Source organism: Chiloscyllium plagiosum, chromosome 4, assembly GCF_004010195.1.
Source record: "Chiloscyllium plagiosum isolate BGI_BamShark_2017 chromosome 4, ASM401019v2, whole genome shotgun sequence".
Classification (NCBI taxonomy): Eukaryota; Metazoa; Chordata; class Chondrichthyes; order Orectolobiformes; family Hemiscylliidae; genus Chiloscyllium; species Chiloscyllium plagiosum.
This window is the reverse complement of record NC_057713.1, coordinates 112,276,831-112,290,825: the sequence shown is the minus strand read 5'-3', so window position 1 is coordinate 112,290,825 and position 13,995 is coordinate 112,276,831. Positions and strand designations below refer to the sequence as shown.

General features: G+C 38.5%; 1 protein-coding gene across 1 annotated transcript; it reads left to right on the top strand.

Annotated features, from left to right (window-relative positions):
• Positions 1-1,406: 1,406 nt before the first annotated feature.
• On the top strand, positions 1,407-12,852 carry LOC122549514 (CCN family member 3-like). The gene is made up of 5 exons (XM_043689373.1): positions 1,407-1,457; positions 1,600-1,819; positions 5,212-5,463; positions 9,142-9,338; positions 11,941-12,852. Exons 1-5 carry the CDS (start codon positions 1,407-1,409, stop codon positions 12,220-12,222), a joined length of 1,002 nt encoding a protein of 333 aa, XP_043545308.1. The 3' UTR covers positions 12,223-12,852.
• Positions 12,853-13,995: the final 1,143 nt, after the last annotated feature.

The following is a 13,995-nucleotide window of genomic DNA, read 5'->3' as shown; positions in this document are numbered from 1 at the left end:
TTCCTCTGGCAGCTCATTCGATACACGTACCACCCTCTGTGTGAAAAAGTTGCCCGTTACGACCCTTTTAAATTTTTCCCCTCTCATCCTAAACCTATGTCCTCTAGTTCTGGACTCCCCCATCTCAGAGAAGACTTTGTCTGTTTACCCTATCCAGGAGACCAGAATTGCACACAATGTTCCAACAGTGACCTAACCAACGTCCTGTACAGCCTCAACATGACTTCCCAACTCCTCTCCTCAATGCTCTAACCAATAAAGGAAAACATACCAAACGCCTTCTTCACTATCCTATGTACCTGCCACTCCATTTTCAAGGAACTATGAACTTGCACTCCATGGTCTCTTTGTTCAGCAACACTCTACATTTAGTGTATAAGTCCTGTCTTGATGGGAAAACCAGTCAGAAAATACTCCTAAAATTGGACTGATAAGGCTAGGTTTCTGTCAAACCTGCAGCCTGAGATGGAATAAAAACACACTCACCAAGCTTTCTGAATTAACAATTCAATTATTATCGTACAAGTTTATTAAAGTTGATTTTTAAAAGGGGATACATTTTGGACGGTATTTCAGAAAGTCAATCTACCTAATCGCTCCTGAACAGAATATTGCCCATTCATTCATTTATTTTACTTGCCTACCAGGAACTTGATTCTAATGAGTAATCATTTTGATAACTCAGTGTTATGACGGTTTGCAGGAGTCATTCGGTCTCCAAACAGTATTTGCAGAACATAACATCTTCTCATCTAGCACACCAGATGACATGCTGCTCGGAGTCCAACGTAAACAGTGTTGCACAGGACATTGCACTCCGGCTGTTTTGGCTGCTGTAAGACAGTTGTCTAACATCCAGGTGACACATTGCACAGGCCCCAATTCACTGATGTGCCACTAATGTTCCGGCTATCAGTCACGGTATCAATTCCACCCTCCCTTCTGGCCTATCATCTCCATTCCCACCCCCATTCACCTAATGTACTCTGTGCTACTTTCTCCCCACCCCCCTCTCATTTATCTCTCCACTCTGCAGGCACTCTGCCTCTATTCCTGATGAAGGGCTTTTGGCAGAAACATCGATTTTCCTGCTCCTCGGATGCTGCCTGACCTGCTGTGCTTTTCCAGCACCACTCTAATCTAGACTCTGGTTTCCAGCATCTGCACTCCTTGTTTTTACCTCGCTCAACCTCCACGCCTACTCCTACTCCACGCGGTGTCGCCATGGCGACGGCATCATGGAAAGCTGTTGGCCAATCCCTGGGGAGTTGTCAAAGTAGCCAGAGAAGACGCTTGACTGTTACTTTCGTGGCCTCAGCCAATCAGAGCGGTGCTTCGGTAGAAAGGCGGCTGTATAAAATACACGCGGCTAACATCCCTGGGCAGAGGCGGAAAGTTGTGAAAGTATGCAGGTCTTCATTGTGGCACTGGTGCCGCTACTTGTGCTTATACTTGAGGTGATTGCTCTTCACAGAATAAATGAAATGCAAATAAAAAGTTGTTTCTTAACCCCAAGGGGAACTGTGTGAGAGGAACACATGCAATTCTTTTCAGATTTGGTATTTCAAATTTTTTGTGTTCCGTCTTTCTATTTTACAGCGGGTCAACGGCCAGCAATGTTCCTCACTTTGTAAATGCCCAAAGGATCCACCAAAATGTACACCCGGAGTGCGGCTAGTCTTGGACAACTGCGCCTGCTGCCGAGTTTGTGCCAAGCAAGCAGGGGAAGTCTGCACCGTAAACGATATCTGTGATTCGCACCAAGGGCTGCAGTGCGATTACAGCGCCGATACACGACAAGGAGTCGGTATTTGTTTAGGTGAGTTCACAGCGTGCATGGTGAACCAACTTGCCTCACTATTTTCAAAGAAACATTTCAATTATCAACAATTCAATTAAGAAGCTTCATCTATGTTAGTACGCTTATCTTAGTCCGAGCAAGTCAACTAAGTTGTCATTGCAGGCTTCGAGAATTATATTTTTTAAAAATTAAGAATAATGAATCGTGACTAGAGAGCTGGTTCGAAACTGGTAACTATCGAAACTGTTCAATGATGTAAGCTAAAGGAGGATAAAAATGTTGGGACCAATCGAGGCTGTTTGGATGTCAGGGGGAAAGCGGGTGGGCATAATAATCGAGGCTGTAGAAACAAAGGGACTGGGGTGTTTGACTATCCGACTCCGCTCTCCTACGCTGACTGCTCAGAGCAACTTTGTTGACGAAATTCTGAATCAATATAATATGCTATACTGTATCATTTTCCGATGTGTCTCTCTGTAACGTTTGTATGGGCAATCAAGTTCTGTGTGAATTTGCCCCTCGTTCAGCATTCAATTAGTAATGAACTTATTTATGCATTCGTTTCTGACAAATATGCTACAATATCTACCTACGTGCAAACCACGTTAGAAATTCTGCTGATAACTACTCGTTTGTTTATTGCTTATTATGCTAATATTTTGGAGTAAGTTGCAAGCATTGTTTATATTTTGCGGTTACTCGCCAGTTACTCTCCTAGGGAATCCTCGGCTATATATGTCTAGCTAAGGACTCGAGAATGTCCAGACAAGTCTTTCACAAGGGTAACGGGGCCAATCTGGGTAATTTGAAACCAATGAAAATTCAAAATTTTACATTTAAAGATTAAATAATTCACTCCTCGGTGAATAATTAAAGACAGCCAACCTATACCTCAGAAAGGAAGGTTGCCCTTGAAGATTTTTGAACAAACATGGAATGAGTCAGACTATAATATGGGATACAAAAGAGTTTGAGTATCTCGGGCAAAGCGAATATTGAAGATGTAAAATTTTAATTAGAGAAAACCTATCAGAAGCAAATAATTATAAGTTTAATGGCAGTTTCGCTGTGGTTGAAAGTGGTCAGTTGTGCCTAATTCAGATTTGTGCTGTTTCTGTTTATTGTACATCAAATGGTTTGCTTATAGGGTTAGAACGAGTGGCTTCCAAATGAACAAGTTAGAGAACATACAGGAAAAAAAATCGAAGGGTTCTGCAAGGGAATATTGCTCCAAGTAAAATGAGCAAAAATGTGGCAAGTAGGTTTTACTGTAATTTTTTTAAAAAATGATACTTTCAGTGGGGAAAAACTGAGTAATGTAGAGGAATTTAAGGTTTAGTTTCACAATCTATTTCAAATAGCGCGTTGAATAAATGGCCATAACAGCTGATGTAATACTGCATTTAGTGGCAAGCAATATTGGAAAGCTGAAGTGTAATGACAGCTTTGCAAAACCCCATTAAAGTCACAATTAGAATATGACGTGAAATTGTGTATTACCCATTGTGTGAAGCGTGCCTGGTATAATATAGCATGTATTAACTAGTGCTGTCTAGTGTGAGGAGATAGAAATTATGAACTGTTTTTATTCGAACAAAGGACTTTTGAAAAATACGCAACATTTTAACTTAAATGAATTCTGCCTCTTTTTTTCTAAGTGATTCATCCTTGGATTAGAGAGACATCTATAATGGAAAATGATGAATCATTGCTTCACGAATAGTAGTCATGATCCAACTGAAGGAATTGGCAATTCTTATGCAAAATAATACAAAAGAAATAAGTTCACTATAACTTGTGAAAGCTGTAAATTTAAAACCTTGATTCTGAACCAGTTGAATTAAAGGAAGGTAAATTTGCTGTTCACTAGGTACTGTAGCATTACTGATCATCTATAACGATATGCCCCTTGACAAGTAAGGTCGGGCAACTAAGTGGAAATATAGTGCATCAGTTCCCTCACCACATCCACTTTGAAAATTGACCCAGCTATTAATTAATTAAATAGTTCAACCCAAATTGCATGTAGGCATTTTAATGGCAGTGATCCTTTCACTAATCATATTGATTTTGTTTCTTAAATAAATGTATGTGTCAATGTTTATTTGTGGAAACACAAATCAATTACAATTTTGGAGTAGGCCATTTGGATACCATTTCCCCACTGATTTATTACTTCAAATAATAAAGGATATTTCAGCCTACAGTTGGAGAAACAGTCATACAAATTGACTAAACACTGACATTCTTGTCACTTGGACAACTACATTCATCAGAGAAATAAAAATGGGTATGTCTATTGATAATATTTGTAAATTATCTTCAATAATTTTTTATGATTAGTTCATGGGTATTGACATTGCTGACTGGTTTAGCATTTGTTGCCCGTCCCTGAATGTCTAGAGGGCAGTTAAGAGTTGCTATAATGCTGCAGATATGGAGTCACATGTGGGCCAAATCAGGTAAGGATGGTTTAAAATTCCCTAAAGGACATTTGAGGACCAGATGAAGTCTTACAACAATTGGCACTGGTTACATAGTCACCATTAGGTTAGTTTTTAACTTCAGATTTTTTTTATTGAACTCAAATTTCACCATGTGCTACGATGGAATTCAAACACATGATTTCAGACCATAAGCCTCAGGTTCTGGGTTACTAGTCATGTGACATTACTGCTACATCACTGTTTCAGAGGAATTCTCACATGTAACATACAATTGACATGTTACACGCTGCCAATAATGCTGCAAGGTACAGTGTCACTGGGATGTGAAATTATTACTGCAAGCTCATGAGTATTTTCCCTGTTGAGTAAAACACCGGTCTGCAGTTTATGATGGTTTTTTAAAAATTATTTATCGTCATGTGTATTCAATACAAAAGTGAAAAATTTAAACTGCCTCCATGAATCAGTGCCATTCTCATTAACTTAAAATAAAATTAAAAAAGAAAGATAGCTTGGACAGTGTCCGAATCTTCCTTCTCAGCAACTATAGTCCTACTCCGGGCTTCACTGGCCCATTCCATGCTACAGCCAGAGACCTGTTCCGGGCTTCATCAGTCCATGCCATTGCTGTCGCCAGAGTCCCTGGGCTACATCAGTTTAATGTACAAGTGATTGGTTACACTATATTCAATTTGTACAAATATTTCCTAAGAAATTTATTTTTTAAAAAGTTGAATTTATACTTCTGAAGAAATTTTCAAAGGTAGTATGTTGAACAAAATGGATTGTTCATCAACTAAATAAGTAAGAAAACAAGCATTTGTGAATCAAGTTTTTTTCACATTTCTTCCCACTATAATTTATCAAAAAATCTACTTGTCACTTAGATGTATATTTCTGTATTTGCTGGCACTCTTACTAAGAATAATATAAACTTAACACTCCTTATCTTTTGAATTCCAGCACATGAAGGTAATATTTGCATGTATGATGGAGTTGTCTATCGAAATGGTGAAACATTTCAGCCAAGCTGCAAATACCAGTGCTCCTGTAAAGATGGTCTGATCGGCTGTGTGCCACGTTGTAATCTGGATGTTCTTTTGCCTGGGCCTGATTGCCCATTTCCTAAACAAGTACAGATGCCAGGAGAGTGTTGTGAGCAATGGGTTTGTGACCACAAACAAGAAGCTCCTATTGAAGGATTTTTACTGGCAGGTAAAATATGATGTTTTTTTTTAGCTATTATATACTGTGGATACTTTATTTTACACGCTCTACTGTATAAGTAATTCTAATGGACTGTCAGTTCCATAGCTCCAACCTTTCAGCTTCAGAGTGATGCTTTAATTTTATTCTAAACATGTTTTGAAATGTGTACACACCTGTATTAACATTTTTATTCCAGCAGAGCATATCGGGAAATTGGGCATCCAGATATATTGTCAGTCAATAGTTAAAGTAAAAACACATAAACATTAATGCTTCTGGTGTATGCTGCTTTAAACAAAGAAATGGCTATCAAAAAAAAGGCATGTTACATAGAGTGGACACCTAAACCAGTGTCTCTCAATTCTTCCCAGAATCTACTGGTTATACTTATAATAAAAGTTCCTTAGTTTGGCAAATAAAAGTTCTGAGCCATACAGCTAATGATTTCTAGATTCAAACCCTCATCTATATTGGATTTGTTAATTTCTTCATGGACAAATGCAGGTGCATTACAATTGGCCATTGTGTCCCACGTCATGAACAAGTAGTTTCTCATTTCCAGTCTTTTAAACCTAGCTGTTTCCTTTTTTACTCTTGATCTACAGTCACCCTACACATCAATCTTTCTCAGCCTGTTTCTTCACTTGAGCAGTTACCTACACAGTCTTTAGAAAATAGTGGAGCAATCTCTGGAGTAAAAGGCACTAGGTAACCTTTTCAGTTTTACACATTGATGTTGGTGGTATTTCCTTTGTTCATCTTGCTACAGATTATTTCATCATTTTAAGTGTTCACACTTCCACCATGTGATTGTGATCAATCTCTCAATCTTTAGTTTTCTTTTGGGTCTTCGCAATGGGTCAATATGGGCTGCTGATTCTGATGTTTATTCTGATTCTCAAAACTACTTGGGTTATATTTCTGCAGACACCAATCCTTGAGAACATTATTCTATCTCTTCAGAGTTTGCTTTAAGTGCATTCTCATATCCCTCTAAACCTTGCTATTCATATACCCATCCAAATGCCTTTTAAATGTTGGAATTGTACCAGCCTCCACCATTTCCTCCGGCAGCTCATTCCATATACATACAACCCTCTGCGTGAAAAAGTTGCCCCATAGGTCTCTTTTATATCTTTCCCCTCTCACCCTAAACCTATGCCCTCTAGTTCTGGACTCCCCGTCCCCAGGGAAAAGACTTTGCCTATTTACATTATCCATGCTCCTCATAATTTTGTAAAACCTCTATAAGGTCACCCCTCAGCTTCCGACGCTCCAGGGAAAACAGCCCCAGCCTGTTCAGCCTCTCCCTATAGCTCAAATCCTCCAACCCTGACAACATCCTTGTAAATCTTTTCTGAACCCTTTCAAGTTTCACAACATCTTTCCGATAGGAAGGAGACCAGAATTGTACGCAATATTCCAACAGTGGCCTAAATATTGTCCTGTACAACCGCAACATGACCTCCCAACTCCTGTACTTAATACTCTGACCAATAACAGAAAGTATACCAAATGCCGCCTTCACTATCCTATCTACCTATGACTCCACTTTCAAGGAGCTATGAACCTGCATTCCAAGGTCTCTTTGTTCAGTAACACTCCCTAGGACCTTACCATTTAGTGTATAAGTCCTGCTAAGATTTGCTTTTGGCAGGTGGGATTAGATTGGGTTGGGATATCTGGTCAGCATGGACGGGTTGGACCGAAGGGTCTGTTTCCATGCTGTCCATCTCTATGACTCTATGCTACATCAGAACTTCCAAAAGCTCTTCTCAGCCAAGGGTTCCTCTCCAACATGACAACACCCAGCCTGCATTTGATTGTTGTTTGCCTTTTCTACCCTCTACTGCATTCACATTACAAACACACTATCCTCTTCTTCTTAACATTCCAAAATAAACAGTGCCTCTAGGACTTCCTACTTTGCTTTTTCCATTTACAACCAACACTTTTTTTTTTCTCTTTACTTTTGCAATGTCCATAACCTCAGCCAATCAGGAAAGCCCTGGCTGACCAGAAAATAAAAATAACTGGGAGATTTAGAATTTCCTTAGTTCAGAAGACTGACTCCAAGCTGGCTGGCCATAGCCAGTATACTGTACACAAATAAAGAAAAGATGATTTGGTCGTGGGATACCGGCCACTATGCCGATATTTCAATGTATTTATTATTCCAAAATACCTTTCTGCTTAATCTTCACTAAACAAAGAATGCAACCACAAGTTAGGTGGTTGCTACTCCAAGTTCCCTTTCACTTGTTCAATTAAAAATTGAAATGACATCTGCCCTTGGCCTTTTATACTGTTCTGATTAATCTTAAGTACGAGCACAGCATCCTCTAATAGGTGTTTTACAACTTTCTGGCCTTAAAATTAAATTCTGTATTAGAGTCAACTGCAGCTCTTATATCTCTTTAGCAGAATTTGTTGGTAAGTAGAAAGGCTTTCTAGGCTTTCCAGTATTTTCATTGAATGGTGGGGTAGGGAGAATCTATTGGTACCTGGAGTAGTGACCCCTTTTAGAACACCACTGACAGGGTGATCTGCACCCTTAGCGTTCATCTAGATTTTTCTCCTTTTGGTGTTTGCTGCACCATGCCAGTTTCTAATATTTCCTTTGTAGTACTCTCGTGAGCTACTTACAAGTATCTTGTGAAAATCTGGTATTTCTTTGCTTTCTCCCATTTATGCTGCCTCTTTCTCTGTTGCTGACATCCCTTTGCTCACTTAACCATCTCTTGTTCTTGATCCATGCACTTAACGGGTAATTCTATTTATTTTCTTGTCATTTTCTTTCCACCTCCTCTGCCCTCTCTTTTTTTTCTTCTTCTGTTTTGAAATGTTGCTCAGCTTTAATGTCTTTCAATCCTGAGACAGGGTCTAAAGAACTGAAGCCTCAATGACTGACTCTTGTTCTTCAATAGATAACTTGCTTGACTGGCTGAGTTTTTTTAAACTGGTTATGTTTTTATTGTTTTCAGATTTACAAATCTATTATTAGTGTTGGAAAGAAAATTCAAAATGTCTAGTCAAGGTTGCATTCTCATGGACTAAAGTAGTTGGATTCCGTGGCTAGATTTGACAATTCTGTTCAAAATCAAATCTGAAAACTGATGCCTTAAGTGGTATGTAGTTTCACAGAACTGTCCAGTCGTGAAGTTACCAGATTCAGTACAGCATCTGATTGTGAAATAAATTAAACTAAAAGAGAATTAAAGTGCAAGTATGTGTATAAAAAATCGGAGAATGTACTCTCTTTTGTTGAACTTAAATGTTCCTGCATAAGTTTTTTTTTTATTTGGGTGATTTTTCTCATGCTTAATGCCAGAAATCTGGATTGATTCCATGGTACAAAATTTATTTTTGCTAATCTTGAAAATAGGATAGTCTGGGTCAAGCAAACCTAGAGTTTTTTGGCTTGTAATTGCAACTATAAAGCTTCCCAGTCAAATTCCCCAATGTCCTTAATCTGTTCTCTTGGAGAGAAGGCCGATTTACTGAAATTGGATCTATAGCTTATTATGGTAAACACTAGTGAAAATTGAAACTGCAATTTTCCATGCATTCCAAGTTTCTAAGACACCAATCAAAGTGGTGATATTTTAATTTTGCTGTAATTGCAATAAATTTAATTATTTCAAAGATTTTACACTGACTTGAGTAAGATTCTTTTCATTTCAGCTCACAGACAGGAGGCAGCCTATGAGTTGGATTCACTTAACTGTATACAGCAGACTACACAATGGAGCGCCTGCTCCAAAACCTGTGGCATGGGCATTTCTACTCGTGTAACTAATAAAAACCACCAGTGTGATATGATAAAGCAAACACGGATTTGTGAAGTTCGACCATGTGGTGATTACAAAGTCACTTTAAAAGTGAGTACAAACAACAGCGTTGAACTTTTGGCATTGTGAGTAGCATGTTAAGACACCAGGAGTTGGAACAACTTAAATTTGTAACACTTTTTTTGTGGAGAATTGTTCCAGGGTTGGAGAACTAGAGCAGGTTGCAAAGATAAAGGACCAGGGAAGGATTTGCATTCAAACATGAGAATTTTAAAATTTTAAGCATCAATGGAACAGGAGCTAAAGTAGGTCAGTGAGCATGGTAATATTGAGTAATATACCTCCTCAGCACACTGTGAATGAATCTGGTAACTTAGCAAACATCAGGTATTGATCATGGGACAAAAGTGAAATTCTGTTTCAGTAGGGGTGTAAAAAAGATGGCAGAGAAGCCAGCTGATTTATTTTCCTGGATTAGTGGTGCTGGAAGAGCACAGCAGTTCAGGCAGCATCCAAGGAGCAGTGAAATCGACGTTCCGGGCAAAAGCCCTTCATCAGAAATAAAGGCAGTGAGCCTGAAGCGTGGAGAGATAAGCTAGAGGAGGGTGGGGGTGGGGAGAAAGTAGCATAGAGTACAATGAGTGAGTGGGGGAGGGGTTGAAGATGGAGTGGATAGGTGAAAAAGGAGATAGGCAGGTAGGACAAGTCCGGACAAGTCATGGGGACAGTGCTGAGCTGGAAGTTTGGAACCAGGGTGAGGTGGGGGAAGGGGAAATGAGGAAACTGTTGAGCGAGTTTGTTTCAATCCTTCCTGTTTTAAGTCAATCGGATAAATAGAGCAATACGTGGCTGGTCTGTTACCATCCATTTCACACTGCCACTGAGATGAAATTTCTCTCCAGAATTTCCTTGCTTATTATTCTACAAGGCACAAGGCAATGCTTCTATAAGGATCTATCAACAGTATATATTTGTTTCCAAAGTGTTTTTTCTATCAATTGTTATGCATTTTCTAAACCAGGAATACAAATCTTTCTCCAATTTAAGGATCTGACCAATTTTAGATTTCATAAAATTTGGACAGGTTTAATGTGCTCAAGTAAATTACCAACAAATCATTCATGAGTACATAAGAATGAACTCTATAAAAGCACTTCAATCATGGAGGAAGAAAAACAATCTTGTGTTTAAGTAGCACCCTCCAGATCATTTAAGCAATCACTTCATAGACAATAAATTACTTCAGCTGTAGTCATTATTAAGTGGGCAAACATGGCACTGAATTCAAAAACAGCCAAACCTTTAAAATAGTAAATAAAAATTGACAAGAAACTTATATCCTACTGGCCTTAGTCGAAGGATAAATTTTAGGCTGGTACACCAGGAAAGCTCACCTGTTCTTCATTTATCCTCCACCATTTGAACATCCGTACCTTTAGATAAGGTATTGCTATATGAGTTTAAGATTAGGTTGTGATGAAGTTTGAACCCATGGTTCAGAATAACAGAAACAGACCATTTACTCTTTGTTTCATGTTAACCAACCATGTTACAATGTCATCCATACACCAGAGCTCTAATTTGTGTAGTACCCTTTGTTGTGGCAGTTCTTTCAATGTCTTTTTAGAAGACCAAGTACATCAAACTGAGGATCTCCTTTATCCAATTTGCCTGTTATTTCTACAAAGAGCTCTAATTTAGTTAAGCATGATTATCTTTTGCAAAACCACATTGACTAACTCAATATGATCCTATTGCAATTTAAGTATTCCACTATAAACCCCTTAATAATGAATTCTAGTAACTTCCCTGTTGCACAGTTTAAGTTAGCTGGTCTATGGTGTCTTGCTTTCTGTTTCCCTCCTTTCTTGAATAAAGATGATCCATTTCCCCATTTCCTATTCTCCATTCACTGGAACCTTTAGCAGAATCTAAGGAATTTTGGAAGTTTTCACAAGGCCCTGGTTTAATTCACGGTGAGAACTGGAATTTTACACAATTTGGATGGAGCTGTACAATGGTGTAACTCGACAATATAATCCAATCTGAACTGGAAATATGTGGCTCTTCAACCCTCTTGTTCTGCATTTGAAAACAAAACACTTGCTAAGTAAAGGCCAAATCAAAATCATGCGTGTTTTTCAGTGACAACAACTTTGTTTGAAAACCCACAGTATTTTTACTACTCAATTTCATCAATAATTAATGCAATTGTGAATTTACCAAGCAAACAAAGTTGAATCCCAAATTGTCTCTTCCTGTAAACTCAAACTGAAATTACCTTCTTTGAATTTCATAATTATGTCCTGTAACAACATTGATGTGCAAGTTAAGTTCTTTTGCATGTGTTATGGTATCAGAACCCAATATGATGCCAATTTTTACATTAAAAATCACATAATTCCAGGTTATAGTCCAACAGGTTTATTTGGAAGCACTAGCTTTCGGAGTGCTGCTCCTTCATCAGGTGGTTGATGAAGGAGCAGTGCTCCAAAAGCTAGTGCTTCCAAATCAACCTGTTGGACTATAACCTAGTGTTGTATGATTTTTAACTTTGTACGCCCCAGTCCAGTACATACAAATCATGACTGCCATACTTTAAAGCTGTTAAACTATTGGGTTTTTTTTTAGATATTTAGTTTTAAAAGTACAATGTTTTAATTGGTTTGTCTTCTGCTTCCTGTTTTTAAAGAAAGGGAAAAAATGTGTTCGAACACCAAAAGCAACAAAACCTACAAGATTTGAATACGATGGCTGCCTAAGTGTCCAGTCATACAAACCTAAATATTGTGGAGTTTGCAATGATGGAAGATGCTGCACCCCTCACAGCACCAAAACAACCCAGCTGGATTTTAAATGTGCAGGAGGAATAATTGTTCAAAAACAAATGATGGTAATCATCACATGTGCCTGTCATTATAATTGCCCACAAGACAACACTGTATTCCAAGCAGACCAAATATCTGATTCCTAAGTATTTTATGGTTGAGAAGCCAACAGTGGTTACTGCAGCAGTATTTCTATGATTTAAGTGGGTTTTAACTACAGTTAACATGCTTTCAGTTTGCCCCTTGATTTTGAAGATACTTGAACATTTTTATTGAATTATGTATTTAAACAATGTTCTTGCCTCCTAGGTTGTAAATAGAAAACATACTTCTTGGTATGAATCAACATGAGAATTGTACCTGTACAGTTGCATATTAAATGGTTGTTTAAAATATATTTTTTATAAAAACACCACGCATGTCTTGAGTTGCCATGTCTAATACAAATCTGAAATTATTGTGCAGGCTAAAGTCTGAAGAAACAATCAACTAAATTAGGATCTCTGGAATTGAGACCCTAGTGCATAAGTTGTCCATTATCCAACTTGCCTGTTATTTCTACAAAGAGCTCTAATTTAGTTAAGCATGATTATCTTTTGCAAAACCGCATTGACTGACTCTGTCTGATCCTATTGCAATATATACATCTCCAAATCCAATGATGCCAAATTTTCAGTGAGTTGGATGATTGTGTCCCTTTTTACTACTTAGTGGAAAGTTTTATGCCAATATTTGGTTTGCTGATAAATGCTGTGGGAAGAAACCATGTGCTTCACCTTGGCATTTGCAAGACCTTATTGGAGGACTAGAAAATAACATCAGTGAAAAAATGCAAAAGTATATCAAGCTAGCTGATTTGTGTATCATACATGGAGAGTATGTATCATTCAGATCGAATATTCATTTACTCCATATTGATAAACTATTTTAATTTCAGAATCACTCTTCCTAAAGATACATAATGTTAAACTATACACATGAATGTAAGCATACAGTAAATTTACCTGGACACCCTGACCTTAAATTTACCTGGACATCAACTTCACCAACACATTCCACCCTGACCTTAAATTTACCTGGACTATCTCTGACACTTCCCTCCCCTTCCTGGACCTCTCCATCTCCATTAATGACAACGGACTTGACACTGACATTTTTTACGAACCCACCGACTCCCACAGCTACCTGGATTACACCTCTTCCCACCCTACCTCTTGCAAAAATGCCGTCCCATATTCCCAATTCCTCTGCCTTCGCCGTATCTGTTCCCAGGAGGACCAGTTCCACCACAGAACACACCAGATGGCTGCCTCCTTTAGAGACCGCAATTTCCCTTCTCTCTGGAACTGCTCAGATGCCATTAGCCATGCGGCTGGTGCAGCTGCCACCCCTGCGCTGATTGATGATGTCACTTCCGACCCCATCATGGCCACTCCCCACAGCCACTTCCACCCCTTACAATTCCTCATGCATCACACGTGACATCACTTCCGCCCCTCACATCATCGCTGATGCCACATGCTCAGTGACTTCCGCCACCCCTACTTATCTGTAATTGTCAACTGTAATTACAACAGTACTATGCAGTTTATTCGCGACCATTATCATAACATAACTTCATGAGAAGGTTTGGTATGCTTTTTGTTTTCTACAGCTTAACAAAGAGAAAAACTGCATAACGTATTATTATGATCAGATGAGGAGACATGATCAGTTCCCTTCTATTAACCCACTTTTATTTGATCATAACAAGTTATCTTATTTCTTTTTGAGCTATCATGCTTAAATTAAAATGCAATTACTAAGACATTTGACATTTGACAATTGCATTTAACAAGGTCCTTCATGGTAGGCCGGCCCTGAAGATTAAGTCACATGGGATCCACAGTAAGTTGGATACAAAATTTATTTGCTCATAG